General features: G+C 34.9%; 1 protein-coding gene across 1 annotated transcript in view; it reads left to right on the top strand.

The window, feature by feature from the left end:
- MYOF (myoferlin) overlaps positions 1-17,955 on the top strand; it is a 67,662-nt gene extending 49,707 nt beyond the window's left edge. Inside the window, 25 exon segments of the mRNA XM_086616828.1 lie at positions 330-511; positions 609-639; positions 642-766; positions 928-1,026; positions 1,332-1,493; positions 2,023-2,076; positions 2,078-2,189; positions 2,830-2,906; positions 4,383-4,439; positions 6,659-6,670; positions 7,926-8,024; positions 8,660-8,785; positions 9,528-9,683; positions 9,796-9,887; positions 11,223-11,393; positions 11,571-11,719; positions 11,946-12,085; positions 13,294-13,382; positions 13,468-13,563; positions 14,190-14,331; positions 14,645-14,744; positions 15,659-15,852; positions 16,847-16,956; positions 17,301-17,448; positions 17,920-17,955. Coding sequence (XP_086472954.1) covers positions 330-511; positions 609-639; positions 642-766; positions 928-1,026; positions 1,332-1,493; positions 2,023-2,076; positions 2,078-2,189; positions 2,830-2,906; positions 4,383-4,439; positions 6,659-6,670; positions 7,926-8,024; positions 8,660-8,785; positions 9,528-9,683; positions 9,796-9,887; positions 11,223-11,393; positions 11,571-11,719; positions 11,946-12,085; positions 13,294-13,382; positions 13,468-13,563; positions 14,190-14,331; positions 14,645-14,744; positions 15,659-15,852; positions 16,847-16,956; positions 17,301-17,448; positions 17,920-17,955 — 2,759 coding nt within the window.
- Positions 17,956-18,625: the final 670 nt, after the last annotated feature.

Below are 18,625 nucleotides of genomic sequence, written 5' to 3'. Positions count from 1 at the left end.
CCATTTAAGTGGAGATTAGTATAGCCAGTGTTTCATTTTAGTTTTCAGGTTCTCTTTCTGATTTGCAAGATGTTTTATCATTTTCATTTATTACTCTGTTAATCAAGACTTGTATAAAGAAGCTATTTAGTAATCACATAGAATTTGCTCTATTAAATGTAAATTATGTGTATGTGTGGGCTTTTGTTTTATATAGAAAGGCTTATAGAACTGGTAATGACAGAAGAAAATAACGTACTATATTTGATAAAAATTGTGCTTGTGTGCCTTATGGCTTGATGGGGTTTTGTTTGTAACTATATGTTTTTAATCTTTGTATGATATTTCAGATCCGTATGCTCATGTTTCTTTCCTCCATCAAAGCAAAACAACAGAGATCATTCATTCAACTCTAAATCCTACATGGGACCAAACTCTCATATTTAATGAAATTGAGATCTATGGGGACCCACAGACAGTGGCCCAAAACCCACCTAATGTTGTTATTGAACTTTTTGACAGTGACCAAGTGGTAGGTGAATGAATGCTTTTTACCCTGATTGCTTTTTTATTTATTTACATTAATTGCGAATAACAATAATGGCTATGATTGCTATTTTCGGTTGCAGGGTAAAGATGAATTCCTTGGAAGAAGTGTTTGTTCCCCATGGTCAAGTTAATCCCAGAAGAGGACATCACACCAAAACTACTCTGGTATCCTGTAACAAATAATGGCAAAGCTAGTGGAGACAGTCTTTTTGCTGCGGAACTTATTTTGAGGGACAAGGTATATATTTCTTGTATTTTGTGTGTGTGTATGTAATATAATATGATAGATTGTATATCCTTTCACAGTGAGTCATAATGTGAAGAATTGTCCTAATACTTGCAAGGTATTTAATTTAAGGAAGATGAGAGAAAGTAATATTCATGCTTGTGTCTTAATAGGGTGGCACCAGCCTTCCAATTCTTCCATCACAAAGAGCACCAAAGCTCTACATGGTACCTCAAGGAATCAGACCAGTAGTTCAACTCACTGCTGTTGAGGTATGGTTTATTCTTAAACTAACTGAATACAAGTACAGTCATTTCATCCTCTAGATAGTAAGTTGTGTATTTGCTTCAATGAAAAAATATTCCATAGTGAGAAATATGGGAGATTTTTTTCTTTAAGTGTTTTGAATTGCATTTTTTCCATTAACTTTTCTAGAACAACCACCTTGAAATATTTTGCCAGTCACTTTTTATTATTGCAAAGAAAGACTTCATTTCTTCTTTCCTACTTTTTGAGTATCATATTAAGCATATTGATACCTCTCCTACTTTTGCTTATATTGGATTTTATTTTACAGATTCTAGCTTGGGGGTTGCGGAACATGAAAAACTACCAACTGGCACCTGTTATGTCTCCGAGTCTCGTTGTGGAATGTGGGGGTGAAATGGTGGAATCTGTGGTGATCAAAAACCTCAAAAAGACACCAAATTTTCCATCTTCTGTTCTCTTCATGAAAGTTGTACGTTGCAAAAAAACTACATACCAGCCTTCTAGACTAAAATCAGTTATCTCATACTTTTAAAGATCAAGGATTTGTTATGCAAGAGTGAACAGAAAAAACTTCCACATCCTTTTTTTGAGTTAACATAAGCAATTTACTGAGCCTGAAAATTTTAATAAAGAACACGTAAGCATGCCTGTGCAGTTATCGATAAATTATACAATTTTATATGCACAACCCAGTGCAAGATATATATATTTATTTGAAAAGGCATTGATTTACCTGTAGATGTGTGGCTACTTTCCTACTGCTAGGATGGGAGCTCTGCAAGAGTCAAGAAAATTCAAGATTTGAGGCAATTAAAATTCTTACTGACTTTTATTGAATCATAATATAAGGTTAGAAATTTTCATTTACCATACAGCCGTAGACCATAGTAGTTCAATATTAAATAAATTAAATAACAGCTCTAATTTAAGGGTGAAATGTTTATTCTTAATTTTCCTTGTGTTTGCATTACAAACAAATTTTAACCTTTCGTTTTTAGCTTTTGCCAAAAGAGGAGTTATACAGTCCATCTCTTGTTATTAAAGTAATAGACCCACAGACCATTTGGACGGAAACCCATCGGGGGACAGTGTACTATTGATTTATTGGAAAGCTTTCGCTGTGACCCTTACACTACTAAAGAAGACATTGCACCACAACTGAAAGGTACACCCTTGGAAAAAGAAAAGTTCTGCTTTCTTATGAGATGCTAGAATAACCTCTCTTTGGTGTTTACTCTTCATGATGTATTGATGGAAAGCTGTCTTGTGTTGTGTACTTACTTGGAGATAATGTGATCTGAAAGGATAAAAAAATATCTAACTCAGAGTACTAATTAGTGCAATATTTTGAGGAGTATAAAGGACAGAGTGCAAAGGCAAGACCACTGTCAGACTGAGTGTACTGGTTCTCTGAAATTCCTCTTTAGTATCAACCTGGAATTTAACTTCTTGCAGATTACCTCGGCTCTAAGTACCAAAGTAATCATCCAGTATTCCAGCAAGAATTCTCTGAATACAATGCTGACATTTTCCTCGATATTTTTCCCAAGTTTTACTCTTTTATTAGTTCTATATATTTGAGAAATGTTTGCATATCCTGCATAAAAATATATTGTGTATTTTAGCAAAAAATGGAAACTGTATTTTTAGCAAAAAATGGAAACTAATTGCTTGCTTTAGAGGATTAAATATACAGCCAATGAATTGTTTTACATCTTCTGTAACTGGATTTCAAATCTCATGGAAATGTTTGGTAAGATGTTTTTCCTATATCATATTGCCTTAATAAAATCTTTGGTTTACAGTTACTCTACTCTCTGCTGCACCTCGCTGGGATACAGTAATTGAAATGGAGGACACACAGCCACTGCTGGCAGCTCAGGTAATCTCTGAAATTTGATGTTTGACTTTCTTCTTCAGATCTGCGATTTCTGAGAAACTATCTAGGCAGCAAAATTGTCAGAAACATATGCGACCTTCTGGAAAGTCAGATGGAACAAAGTTACTTTGTGACAGGAAAGCAAAGGAAATATGTTAATAATTTTAATCTCTGTTTTCATACAGTAATCATCAAAACTATAGCTTTTTGTGCATGGTAAAGTTCACCCAGTAGCTCAAGAATGAATTCATTTGTTCGATAGCTACTGAAAGCATATGATAGAACATAACCCAGTTGTCCATCACTGCTGGCTACAGCAGCCTGATCTTGCATAGACTGGGCAGTTCTAAATAAAGGAGCTAGAAGTGGAAGTATGCTTTGGTGAGTACAGAATCAAAGCTATGGTACCACAGGCTGTTCATTTTATAACAGTTGCAGCTTTGCCTCTCTTACCATCAAGTTATCCAAAACTGATACCACTGAAACAATTTTCTTCTGCACTAACACCTCTTTTCTTTCCTTTTCTGTTGTGCCTTGTGAATCTCTCTACTGCTCTGATCATTTCAGGACCACCACAATACAATTTTACTTTCCAGGTAAAAAATAATTCAGCTTGCAGAATTTTATTCGTGAGTTGAAACATGAGTGAAGACAAATTCCAGTTAGTACATTTTCAAGGAAAAATTTTCAATAATTTTAAGACTGTAAAATGTTTCCCTTACCTAGAGGGAGTTTTCATAAATTTCTGATGGCCTGTTGTTTTAAAGGAAGCACAAAAGTTATGCCCTTTAATATAATAATACTGCAGGCTCTTACTCCACACCTTTGATTTTTCAAGAATGCAGACAGTTTTGGTTTGTTACACAGATCCCAAAGTGAATACATTGTATTTAACTTTTCAACTCTCACTACTATTTGAGTATGTTATTGATTGCATTGTTCTTCCTTCATTTCCTCTTCTGCATCTTAATGCCACGATATTCAGACTCTAAGTATCTATCTCATAGACCATGTTCTTGTATTTACTTTCATCATACATGTAAATTGTGCTTAATATTTAATTTAGAACAGTCTCTTTTATCTGAATTAGGCCTTCTGTTCTAATGCTTTACAGCTGGTTCAGAGAATTTTTATTTCCTTTGAGAATTTTAAGAAAAGAGATTTAAAAAATAAAGAAAACTTGGCACTTTAAACCAACTGGCAAAACTGATTGAATTTGCGTAGTTTATTTGAACTGTAAGAGGGAAAATTTTAAATGCTACATAAAGCGAAACACAATTTCTTTTAGAGTTTGACATCACCCAAGACAAATACATTATAACACTAGATATACAGTGATAGCATCCATATGAGAGAGGAAAGAATATTCAAACAATTCAAATTGAAATAAGTATAACTGAGGAAAGCGTAAGTGATATGCAGACAACACCCTGAGGACACAGAATGTCAAAATTTCATCAATTACATTCCAATTTCCAGTGTTTAAGCAGTATGTCAACAGCACTCAGCAAAATGGCTTCTCCAACAACAGTGCATGTATGTATGTACCAAGCTAATGCATGGAGATGACCAGAACTGGGTCAGATGGGGGAAGAATGTTAATGTGATGTGGTCATGAGGCTGTACTTCTCTTGGCAATTATTCCACATAGAGATTCTGGAGGTGATGGTGCTCATATGTCTAGTAGGATTACTTTACAAATATTAAGGTATCCTTCTTCTGAAAGTCTTACTGTGTGTGTACAATATGTATGAACTATTAAGAACTACTTTTGTGTGGCAGCTTACTTGGATTCTATGTACTAAAAGAACCAAAATCAACAGGAATTATTTGACCACACTATTAATATTTAAATTTTGTTTAAAATCTACTTTCTGGAGAATAAAACAAAATAAAATAAATCTACAGTAAATAAAATTCTAACTCTAATAGTTTCAGAATGTTCAGAAAGGTAATAGTTTAGTATTGGTGTCTTGAAAACTTCATCTATAACAATCTACAGTGAAGTCACTGGGTATTTTAACAAAAGGACAGTAACCATTACGCGTGATCTTTACCATGTGAATATTTCACTCCAAAATCTCATATTTATCATATGGCATTTTATTCTGTGTTTTGGCATTCTGTGAGCACATCCTGCTTGCCAGTTGTAGTAACAATAATAGCCAAATATTGAATACTCATTATTTGCTTTGGGAATTTTTAAAGAAGGTCTTAAGCTTTTGATTTACTTTATTTCTTAACCTTTTCTTCCCAAAGCTACCAAATGCACTATTTGAAGAGACATTTGAAGGTATATCAAGAGGGAGAAAAAAAAAACCCACATCAAAACCCCTTCCAACATTATGCATTGATGAACGATTCAGAGTTCTACACAATGCAGTTTGTGAAAAGGCTCTAAATTGGGAGTTTAAATTATTATTGCATAATTATGCAAGCTACCCTTCATGTTGTCAACATTCCAAACCAGTGTTTAAACAAATTCAAATTTAAATATGGCAAAGTATTCAAAATTACCTCATGAATTCTGCCTGTAAGTTTTGCAAATCACTGATGATATGGTTTCTGAGAATAAATCACTCCCATTACCTTTAGGAAATCTGACATTCCCATGCAAATCTGAAAAAATTATTCTGTATTTCTGGTATGAAGTTAGAAGTAACTACTAACATATGAACATCCCAGGAAGATAATTACTTACAGAATACAAATGGGAGTAAATGAGTATGATATACCAGAGTGATGTCCTGGCCTATTGATGCATCTGGCTTGTACTCATAAAATGTTTTGCATGTTTCTTCTGCTTTGCACAAAAATTTGTGGATTATGCCTTTAAATTACAACACAAGGTGTAATATATAAACACTAGCACAAATCGCACTTGCTAGTCGCAGCTTCCAAAAGAGATGCATGATGCTTCCTCTTAATGGAATATCAGGTCATAATTATGGTATCTGTGATTTAACAGGTGAAGCATTTTGGCTTGTGCAGATTATTATTACACTTATACAGATAAATCTATAGACACATATACTGGTTTTTACTGTACTTTATAATTCTTCACATTTTTTTCAGACTCCTGAAAATCCACAGCCTGTAAATAATTGAAAAATGATAGCAGAAGGAAAAGGGAAAAGGCTGTTGAGCATTAGCAAATTGTTTTATAAAGAAGTAAATATTCAAAAACGGAAAAAAAAATCACTTGAATTTTATGTATGTGAAATTTTTTTTTTAAAAGAATCTCTGGAATAGATTAAATTTTGTAAGTGCTCTTAAAAACATTTTTCATCTGAAATAAATCAGATTCAGAGCTCTCTGCAACCACGGATGAAAGCAGGAAATGATGCTACTGTGGAAATCAATAATTAGAATCCAGAGCGGAACACTGCAGTGATACAATGAGAAAACCAAGTTTCTCTCAGGTTTGCTTTGTTATGTGAAAAACAAAGCACGGGGGTGATAATGTCTTACAGTCCTGAAAACTTGCTTCTTAAAATTTTCATATATACGCTCCAGTTTAAGACGTACAACATACTGAGAGCAGCAAAAAAAAAAAAAGTTAAACACATGGTGTCTGAATTTTCTTCAAAAGTATTTACAAATTATTGATGTTAGTAACTTACTTTACATACATTCTATATACAAAAAGCTGAACTTTTATTCATTATTTTATTTAACTGTATGAAATTCTAAAAATCATATCTTTACCATTGTTTTTATTTTGCTCTTTTCAATGAATTGATCTTCATGAGCAGCTTACAGAAAAGGTAATGTATATTATATTACTTTCTAAAATCTATATATTGCTTTCTTGTAAATGATATCACCAGTTGAAAATCAGTATATTAATACCGTCTCTTAAATTAGCATTTTAAGCATATGGATGAGAACATTAATCTCTGAAAATGTTTGGCATAAAACCTACAATCAACTTGTAAAATGGTAACTTTAGAAAAAATATGTGAGAGAGAAATAATAACCCCTAGATATTAAAAAAAAATCACATTTAATGATCTGTATAATACTTCAAGACTCTTTTAAATCTAAACAATCTTAAAGATTTTTTCAAACTTACACAGTGAATGAATACTATTCATTCACACTGAATTAGTACTGTTCATTAGTGACTGAAGTATGTTTTCAGGGGCAAATAGTTATGCAATCCCTATGGATAAATACAGAAAACTGCACTCTGTTGAACAAAGCAATTATCAGACTTAAAAATATTTAAAACCCCACAGAAATACTGTCTTAGTGGAACATATAGTTTGCTAGCATCGAGGGCTCCATGAAGCTCACTGAAGTATTATTTTTAAGAGGGCAAGACTCACTGCTCCTTCTTTTCAACTGCATTTGGTAAACATCAAGGCAGATCTCCAACTGACAAGATTTTGTCACAATAGAGACAATCTCCACTGGTTTTAATGGAATGATGTATGGTTAGAGCAGTTAACAGATCTGTCCCAGTGCAAACTAGCACATTTATACCTCAGGAAAAAGTTTCAACTTGTTCACTGTAGTTTTTACAGTAATGCAATTCCTGTAATGAATACCAGGTATGACGGTGTTTTTCCTTAGCAGCTGAAACGATGACTGCACTGGCTAAGTGTACATTCACTGACTTAAGTAATCTAGAAGTTAGGTGGCTAGGCTGTGCTGCCCTGCCAGAAGATGGAGAAGGACATATACACACCTCCAGAAATCAGTCCTTTAAGATGGGTATCTAGATACCAGTAATTAATTGCTTGCTTGGAGGTGGCTGGCTGTTGACTGTCAACGCAGCTGGATTATAGACTAGATACCTTCTCTTACTCAAGTGTAGGTAAGAGAAATTCCATCTTTTTAGCCTTAATATTTACATGCTAATTCTTTTTCAGATGAACCTTTAATATTACCAGACTGATAAGTTTTAGAATATACTGTCTTTTAGTATGCATAATTGTTCATTGTTTGTTGTGCAGCATGATATAAAAATGGGCTTTATCTCCCAATGAAAGACTTTTTTATTTGCTTTTCTTTAAGGAGGAAGAAATTGTTGATTGGTGGAGCAAATTCTATGCTTCAGTAGGAGAACATGAGAAATGCGGACAGTATATTAAAAAAGGATATGACACTTTAAAGGTATTGCTCGGGATAAAATAAATTAACATATCTCCATCTTTATAGGCCCAAAACCTGGTCAGAGCTGTGCCCTTTGTTTTTTGCTCTTTCAAAATTTAATTGTACATTATTTTCTGTAAAGGTCCATTGCTAATTCATGTGGTGAAATGAAGGTTTTAAGAAGATATCTTTGCTTATTTTCTACTTAACTACACTTCTGAAGAGATATACTAAGAGTTTAATCTAACTTTCAGTCAAATAGAACATTGACTGCTTATGTGCCAGGCAGATCCTAAATTAACATACACATTGAGAGTATGAACACAGAGGATAACTACTTTTACTGTCTGTTGGTTAAAAGCTGAAGTCAAACTACTTTCATTTCTCATCTAATCAATAAACCTAACGAAGAAAGTAAAGATAAACTTGTGAAATGCGATTTCTTCTGTTTTCAACAAAGCCTAAATGAAGGTGGATAGCCTTTGCTTCCACTTTGATGTAAAAGTAAAAATAGTTCCAAATGCTTTGGTTCCTTAAGATATTCCATCAAGCATACAATACACTTTGCAATGCCACAATGGTGGAGCTGATATGTATAATAATTTCTAAACTGCACTTTTTTTCGTTTTTCTTTTGGGTTTCTTTTGGTTTTTAAGGTGTATGACTGTGAATTGGAAAAAGTACCTGAATTTAATAGCTTAACAGACTTCTGTGATACATTTAAACTATACAGAGGCAAATCTGAGGACAGTGATGATCCGTCAGTGGTTGGGGAATTCAAGGTAAATTTCAAATAATGGGCAATAACCAAATACTAGATGCAGTCCTTTGTACGTAAGTGGTTATCATTTAAGTAAATCTATATGCAAGCACTTCAGCTTAAATATGGATGCATGCATGAATAAGGGTAACAGGTGCTCATAACTACTTAGGTACAGGCCCTTCCTTTTCAAGGAAGGTACAACTACACATTGCTCTCACTAAATGTGATGCACAGTAATTTAAAATAAGTATTGTTCCTGCTGTGATCTTCCCTGGTACCTGTGGAACAGAACCTTCCCAGATAACCTCTTGAATAGGGCTAAAGTTTCACCTGCAGATGTTCTCAGTGAAGTACGTTTTCAGAATGAACTTAGAACAGGTATTTTGTACTATTTCTGTGACTCTTCTGTAACTTCTAAGGATTAAACTAATGTTAACATTGTACGTAAAAAAAAAAAAAAAAAACAAAACAAAAAAAACCAAAGCCAACCAACACCCCAAAATACCAAAGACTACATGATGTTTTTGGCAAGGGAAACAAATACCAAATATGTATTAGGTGTTCTCAGCTGAAACAAACTGAGTAATTGTGTTGAAATCAAGAGAGCTGTATTGATTTAAATCATCTGAGTGGATCAGGCTATAATTTTACTGTTCCTATATGAAATAGCATATGTGTAGGATAAATAAGAAAAAAAAAAACAAACCTAGCAGAGTGACTTTTCTACATGTATCTTGATTGAGGTTTTATATTATTTTTAGGGATCCTTTAAAATCTATGCACTACCTGACGATCCCACTATTCCAGCTCCTCCGCGCCAGTTCCGTGAGCTACCAGACAGTGGGCCTCAGGAGTGTATTGTGCGAATTTATATTGTTCGAGCTTTGCAGCTTCAACCCCAGGATAATAATGGGCTGGTGAGACTTTTTGCTTTTGGAATGTCTTTGAGCTCACTCCACCGTAGTATATGTTAAATAAAGTTAGTCTCGGTAACTATTTCTTAACAATATTTTTTCTTATTTTACATAGTGTGATCCTTATATAAAAATATCCCTAAGTAAAAAAGTAATTGAAGACAGAGATAATTACGTGCCCAATACTCTCAATCCAATTTTTGGCAGGTAACAAACTTTTTTGTATTTTCAATTTTCTGTATTTTAGAATGTTTTCCTATTTTTTAAGATAAACCATTATTTCAACTATACAGTGCTCTATTTGTGGTTATATACTGACAGTTAATTACGAGTAAAGTTGCATAAGGCATTTCCCTTTGAAATCAGGTGTTTGGCTAGTCTACAGATTTTCTGTATCACACAGGTAAATTGCACAAAGTTAACAATATATGTATCTTAAAACCACCCTGTGTTTTGCATACAAGAAAAACAAAATATGTTTATAGAACATGGAAAAAGTTTTAACTCTGAAAACTACTTGGATGTCATGATGAGTAATCAGCTTAACATGTATCCTGAGTATACTGGTCTTTCCTTCAAAGGCTCATGATAGCTTTGAAATATATGAATAGAAAAATACTAATCAGGAATGGGGAGGTTAGATTATCTATATAATTACTAATGAAATTCTGGGTCTGGTTTGGTGTCAAGTGTTAGAGAAATATTTTGATAAATCAGAAAGCTAGGAGAGGAGGACTAGATGGATTATAGAGAGTTTGGAAGGCTTACTTTGCAATGACGTGCTACAGGATTTCAATGGTTCAGATTATGCAAGGAAATAGCAGAGACTTGATTACAGGTACAAACTACCTTCAGAAGTAGTTTTTCCAGGATGATTCTGGAAATCAAAGTTAAAAAGTTAGACTAGAACTAAAATTAAAAAAAAAAAAAAACCACACACAAACAACACAACAGAAAATTATTAACCATTAACCCTTTGCCTCAAGGGTAATGGAGTCAGCAGTAGAAACCATGAGGCTGCATATCTTGAAAGTAAATTCAGAGAACTAATTTGAGAAAACACTATAGTCTGTATTGTGTTGGACATCGAAATGACAGAATAATCCCTTCTAGTCATAGAAGCTAAACATTTGGGCCATATTTTTTAAGGCTCCAACTGTGTTTGTATTGTGGAAAAAGAAAAAAATTCTCATCATACAGAAACTATGGATTGCACAACCATCCTTTTTACAGCGGCTGGCAGAGCTGCACTAGTTTCTTTCTCAGTCCCAATTGAAGCTGCTGCACAGAAAACATCTAAGTAATACACTGTGCAGAAAGGAAGGATGTAATATCCATAAGAGTACAAACAGAATTATTAATGAGTGCAAATAGAAATTGGAGCATGAGTGGTAACTACTGCTAGATTTTTCAGCACTGGAAGCATCTCTTTAATATCTTGTGAAGGCTATTGCTCAAAAATAAACTAAAAAGGGGTTTTTTTAAACTTAAAAAGTATTGCTCAAAAGAGCAATAGCATTAACTGGACATTTTTATGTTTAGAATGTATGAACTCAGCTGCTTCTTGCCTCAAGAAAAGGATCTGAAAATTTCAGTCTATGACTATGACACATTGACTCGTGATGAAAAAGTGGGTGAAACCATAATTGATCTTGAGAACAGATTCCTTTCTCGTTACGGATCTCACTGTGGCATCCCACAGCAGTATTGCATGTAAGTCATTTTGTCTATTGAAAAGTTGTATCTGTAAGATCTAGTACCCAGTCTCTCTAAAAAATCTGGGCTTCATCTTAATTACATGGTCATTGGTACAATAAATACATTACATGACATGTAAGTGCCCTGAATGGTGAATAATTTTAGGATGTGTTTCTGTTGCTTTCCTAAAAGTTCAGGTGTGAACACCTGGCGTGATCAACTAAAACCAACCCAGTTATTGCAAAATGTAGCCAGATTTAAAGGCTATGCTCCTCCTGTCCTCTCTGAGAACGGTAGAAAGATTCACTACGGGGGACGAGACTATACTTTGGAGGAAGCTGGTGAGCTTGTTCACTTATTTTATATTTCTATCTTAAATTCATATTGATACAAATATAAAACTTTTCAGTCATTTACAGAAAATTAGAAAAAAAAAACTTGGCTTGTTTTAAATGTTGAGCACAGTTTTCTGCTCAATTTTAAATATCTGTTTTTAATTTTTTTTTAAGTTCAAATGCATATTCTGTTTCATGAGCCTCTGTTAATTTTCCATTTTTTTTATTTCAGAAGCTAACAAAATTTTGCATGAGCATCTTGGTCCAGGTGAAGAGCGGCTAGCCCTTCATATCCTCAGAACCCAGGGTTTGGTACCGGAACATGTGGAGACAAGGACCTTATATAGCACCTTCCAGCCCAACATCTCCCAGGTATTATGAACTGGTTTTACTTCTGGTTTCTTGAATGCAGAAATGGAGCATTCCTGCATTCATATCATGTTGCTATAGACAAGTCAATAGAGTGGTATCACTCAGAGGGAAGAGGGTTGCAAATTAATATTACTTGGCTGATAAACTAAAGCAGGTTACTCTAGAAACATAAAAAAAAAGTTATGTTTTGCCATTAAGACCCTTAAATGACACCTTGAACATTCAGTGGAAATTGGGAAAGATTTAGTTATTATTTTGTTACTGAAATAAACTGGAATTTGTATTTAATACCTCACCAGCAATAAGAAGACAGCCTGGCTCAAGAGCTTCCTAACTACAATCAACAAATAAGACCAAACTTGTCATTTCTCTACAAGGTGCAGAGGTGAAAGTTTAAACACAAAATCTTATATGGGACCTCTCTGTTAGAGAGGAACAAATGCTAACATTTGTAGTCTAGCATTTACTAACTCACCGGTGGTTGTTTTTTTTTAAGAAAGTTTCTGCAGCAACCAGAAGAGTTATCTGCAAAAATAAAGGAAGGGACTTGCATTTGAAATAAAGTATAAAATCTGCAGTGGTTGCCTTACTTCAGAGTCTAGTTAAGGGGACCGATCATCTACACTGGGTAGGCCACCAGCTGCAAACTATCAGCCAAATGTATGACACTACTTAATACCACCTGTGAAAGAACAGAAACTTGAACCTACAGAATGAGAACTATTTAGGCACCTTAATTGCACTGAATTCACTAGGAATAAATCTCTTTACCATCTTCTGAGTTCTTGGCAATGCTCATTTGAAGAAGCTTTATATAACATGAGGGATGGGGCTTGCTCCTATCTGAAGTCTGTAGAAGTTCTGACATTGGTAACAAGAGCAAACACTGGTGTGTGGCTAAAACTAGTACTAAGCATGTCAATGGGCAGCAGTTCCACGGAATCATAGAATCATAGAATCATAGAATCGTTAGGGCTGGAAGGGACCTTCAAAGGTCATCTAGTCCAACCCCCCCTGCAAGGAACAGGGATATCTCCAACTAGATCAGGTTGCTCAGGGCCTCGTCCAACCTGGCCTTGAACGTCTCCAGGGATGGAGCATCCACCACCTCTCTGGGCAACCTGTTCATGTTACCATGACCTGTTCAATTACCATGACAAACCTGTCTGCAACAAACTATCCCTTATCCATCTTCTTCACTGCTTCAGGGAAAGCTCCAGATGTGGGTTGATGTTTTTCCCAAAAGCTTAGGACCTCCAGGCCCTCCCTTCAACATCACTCCCCGAAAAGCCAAGAAGTGAGTATCTGTATATACTGCACACCATCTGGCAGCCCTGACAAAGACAACTGAAATCTCTTTCCCTAAACATTTTCTCTCTTAGGTATATCTTGCGGGTGATTGTCTGGAACACCAAAGATGTCCTTCTGGATGAAAAGAGCATCACAGGGGAAGAAATGAGTGACATTTACGTGAAGGGGTAGGAGCACCCTGTCATGTAAGACAAACGAATGACGTTCAGAATGTCCTGGGAATGCCTAGGACGTGAGTTCCAAAGATGATTTGGTTCAGCCAAGTCAATGCACAGTACAGCCTCTGAAATAGTGCTAACCCCAGAGAAGTACAGAAATATTATGAGATAAAGCATGACTAGGTAATGCGCAGTGAAAGATCCCAGAAGTTCATCTCTTGAGATGGGAAGCAACTGAAAAGACAGTGAGTTAGCTTCAGTGCTGCATAACCTGGAATCTTACTTTTTATGTTTCCTAGTCTTAATGTAAAAAAATCAATAGAAATCAGAGGAATACACTACTAAGCTATTGATCTAATTTACCTTAGAAAAGAAATAAAAAAGAAACACCAACAACTCATCACTGATACAGTATTGGTCAAGTACTGGTCATAGCAGATCAGAAATTCAGTTCAGCTGTTCCTATTTACAGTGCCAAATTGGAACCAAAATGAGAAAGGGCGTGAAAGGCTCTCCAGCCTTCTGTGAGCAACTCTTACAGCTTGTTTGCAACCACTTAATGACATGGTTACAGCACAATCAAGCACCAGTGTAGTCCCACTGTGAACACCAGACACATCTCTCTCTATTTGCAGATGGATGCCTGGTAATGAAGAAAATAAGCAGAAAACCGATGTTCACTACCGATCGTTGGATGGGGAAGGCAACTTTAACTGGAGATTTGTTTTTCCTTTTGACTATCTCCCAGCGGAGCAACTCTGTCTAGTTTCCAAAAAGGTAAGTATTTCTAAAGATTTCAATACTATTACAATTACAGATTGTAATTAGTCTGATAGTTTTGTACCTACATATTGAAAGAGACAGTTTGGCTCAGTTCTGCAAACTTTCCTCAAACTGCTTTTGTGAACAGATTCGATTTTGCCTTTGAGCCAAGAACAACACACTGGCAACAACAGCAGTCTCCTCTTAGCAAGAGCAAGATTAGATCCTTAATTCTTCCCCCAACCTCAGAATTCACTGACCACAGCTTTGAATTTTCATAAGTAATTATTTTTAAAAGGTGCTTAGGTTTTGGTTTTTAAAATTTTAGGAACATTTTTGGAGTCTTGACAAGACAGAATTCAGAATCCCACCCAAACTGATCATTCAGATATGGGATAATGACAAGTTCTCCTTGGATGACTATCTGGGTAAGACTTCTAAGAAAATAATTATTGTTGTCTCAAAGTAAGAGATAAAACTAAACCATTATAGCATAAGGACTGTGTTTACAAAATGAGCCACTGAGCATGCAAATACACTCCTGCTTTCCCACACAGCATAGGGTTACTTGTGCTCATGAATGAATGGGTGAATATTCACTCAGTAAAGGCCTACTTGCAGGTAAACCAAGATACTTTTCGTTCGTGTAAAACCTATCACAAAGTGCATGAAATGACAATGTGCATAAAAACTTACTTGGCTTCCTTCATTAAGTAAAATTAAAATGAGTACTTAAATTCTAAGTAAGAGTATTGACATAAGGCTGTAATTTAGTTTAAGCAATCCACTTCACATCATTATGAATTCTACTTCACACCATTATTTATCTTTACTTTTTGTAGAGATATTGCTCTACAGAAGAATCTTTGCCCTGTATTAAGACAGCTCCACAGTCTTTAGCTTATATGCAAACCATATAGGCCTCAGAATCTGAAAACAAATTGATATATAACCATCATTAAAGTTACACAAATCAAGCATTTAACTATCAGAAATTACATTAGTACTACATTGCTGTATTTGGTTATCTTTTGTTTAGGTGTGAGGAAAAAAAATGTTTATTAAAAATCAAGTGATCTTGCATTAAAAAAGGGGGAGAGAGCTTGCTAAGTCCAGTTTATCAATATCAGTTCTATCAACATCAACAAGATGGCCTTAAACACAGCCTGATGTGTCCCACTTCCCTGCCTCACATCATCCTTAGACAAACAAGAATATAACATCTACATTGATTTGTTTTTCCTGTAGAACATGTTTAGAGATAGGAAAGCTTGATGTTGAACCACTGTGCTGTACGGCTGGTTGTATTATGCAGTGTTTAATTTTTTTATCCATCTCCTAGGCTTTGTGGAACTTGATTTACATAAAACAATCATTCCAGCAAAAGTTCCGGACAAGTGCAATTTGGACATGATTCCAGAATACAAGGCAGACAGTTCTCAGAAGGCACCCAGGACTGCCTCTCTCTTTGAACAGAAATCCATGAAAGGGTGGTGGCCATGTTATGTTGAAAAGGATGGCTCCCGTATTTTAGCGGTATGATTACTACTACTTTAAAAAGTGCTTAAAACATGCTCACCTTGCTTTTCAGATTATAAAGAATGACTTTTGCAAAGAGTCCCCTGCTTAGCTGTTAGCTTTCAGTGGATAAACGGAGGAGGAGGAACCATGCACAAGTTCCAAGAATTTTGCTTCATCAACAATTTTTTGGTTTAACATATGATTTTAATACTTAAATTTATTTTTGTTTTTTTTTTTAATTCTGTTTAATTTGAAGGACTCTGGTGCCAGGTTGACTCATGTTTTCTCACCAAAGCAGCCAATAGTTATTGTGCAAATGAATTTATCATTTATTGCTTAGGAGAAACACAAGACATCCTAAATGCATTAACGACTAAAGATAAAAGTTTAAATCCAGAGCATTTTTGTACACAACAAATGTAATTTATATACTGAGAACCCAGACTAGTTTCATGATTATGAGGGCAATGAGAAGACCTAAAGCAGTTTAACTTGTTCTATGAAGAATATAAATGCATATTTATCATTTGCTAGAATATTATGCCTTTCAAGTGTGCCTGCTTCTTCTCATGTTTTTGCCTTTAAACATTATAACATTCAATAAATTGAGGAAAATATTCAGAAACACCTATCAGCCACAGTAATATAAAAAATTAGATGCTTAGTCTTTTGGAAAAAATACAGTCCTTGGATTGTTCTTGTAAGAAGAGAAGAATTGTTTTTGTTTTGGTAAGTTGGAAAAAAACAATGTATATCTTAAAACTGAACTACAGATTAATTAGCAGAACCATCTTATGGACTGTGATTGATTTTTTTTTCAGTTTGTCATTCTCTGATACTGCCTTGTGACAGTGTCACAGTGCATAAACAAGTACACTTTGAGAAGGAAATGGAAAACACGCAAACACACACAATGAGCTGATCCCAAACTCTGCTGTATAAGTACAAAACAAGTACTATTACTGCTGTTTCAGTAAGATGCTTTTCTCATTCTACATGTTCTCTGAAGGGTAAAGTTGAAATGACATTGGAAGTTGTCAATGAAAAAGAAGCTGAGGAAAGGCCGGCTGGTAAAGGAAGAGATGAACCCAACATGAACCCCAAACTAGATCTACCAAAGTAAGATACTTTTCTCTCACTAGCTTGAGAAATATAAAATATGTAGTTAGTATGATGTCCTTGACAAAATCTGCATGCAGTAAAGGAGCTGTTAGACAGCAATTATCCTTTGCAAAACTTCATTTATGAAAGGCAGTCTTGTTTCCTTCTGCAAGCATTAGGATAAAATGCAAGGTGGGTTCAGTATTAATGGCACACGTTTACTGAAACTGCTGTCTTGTGTTACAAAACTATCAGTGTTTTCTTCAGCCTCCAAACCAGAGTGTTTTAACATATAATACTCTCATGCTTAAGTATTCCCTGTTTTTACAGTATGAGTAATATTTGTTTCTTTCAACATGCAGCCGACCAGATACTTCTTTCCTTTGGTTTACAAATCCCTGCAAGACAATGAAATTTATCGTGTGGCGCAGGTTTAAATGGCTCTTTATAGGCCTTATCATCTTGCTGATTTTACTCTTGTTTGCAGCAGTACTCCTCTATTCGTTGCCGGTAAGAATTTCTAAATGTTACTGTTCTGCCTCTGTGGTATGAAGCTAGCTTATATGTGAGTCATCGACAGGAAACACTCCTCACTCAGACAAGAGATTCTGTCAACTCAGTTTTAGCAGGGAGATAAGGATTATATCCTTATAGCTACAAACAATTTCAACTGTTATTTACTGAGGAACAATTAAAATTTCTTAAAACTAACCTGTTAACTAAAGATGGAGCAAATGTGTGCTTTAGAAGTGTTAATAACCTACACGGTTAAAAATAGTTAATAGATGGTCTAGAGTCTGAATGTCAGTCGACTTTGATCTAAAATATCTTACTCATTTTTACTGTATTTTAACTGAAATTACCATATCCTGAATACATTCTGATCCATTTCAATATCTTAAATGTCTTTTACAAAACTACACTGAAATATTTCATGTACGTCTTTTTACCTCTATTGTTTCTTCCTTCCTCCTCCAACAGAACTATTTGTCAATGAAGATTGTGAAACCAATTTAAAGAAGAGTTTCTTACCTCATCTTTTTAAATAGTAATGAGGTTTCAACTCAGGCTGTGGACCAAATTCAGCAAGGCACTCCATGCTTTTTATCTGCTCACATTTGGAACTGTAAAAAAGATAAGAATTTAGCCAAGGTGCAAGGGGTTGAGATGGGTGTTTTTAAGTAACAAAGGATAAACCCCTTCATGTTTCATGTACTCTTTTTTTACTTCAGTAGTATCTACACGTGGTAAAGTTATGACTTCCTTGCTTTTAAATTAGATTTTTCATTAAAATCACTCAGAAGGATGCCTGCTATTGCTATCTCTATTTTTAAATGGATACTTCCTTTTGAGAATTGGTTTCTATTGGACAGACCATTTGCGTTTTAACTTAACTTCACTAAAAACAAGCACTACTTATAATTGTGTATACCAAAGAAACCTCACAGTGCAATGAAAGAAAGGTCAGACATTGTATCTAGAAAAGTATTCAGCATCGTGCTGCTTAAAATTCTTAGTTACTGCACTGTGAACTTGACAACACTGTATATGTATCTTGACAACAACTGCATGCACATAGAAACAAATAATGTACTGTTACTTAGTGTAATTTACAAATGTTTCAATAAACTTATCCACAAGTAAAATGCAAGTTTCCAGTTTTCTTTATCTGCTGCAAAACTGCAAT

Source organism: Tauraco erythrolophus, chromosome 9 (assembly GCF_009769465.1).
Source record: "Tauraco erythrolophus isolate bTauEry1 chromosome 9, bTauEry1.pri, whole genome shotgun sequence".
Taxonomy (NCBI): domain Eukaryota; kingdom Metazoa; phylum Chordata; class Aves; order Musophagiformes; family Musophagidae; genus Tauraco; species Tauraco erythrolophus.
The sequence above is the reverse complement of the archived record's forward strand: the minus strand, read 5'-3'. Positions and strand labels throughout refer to the sequence as shown.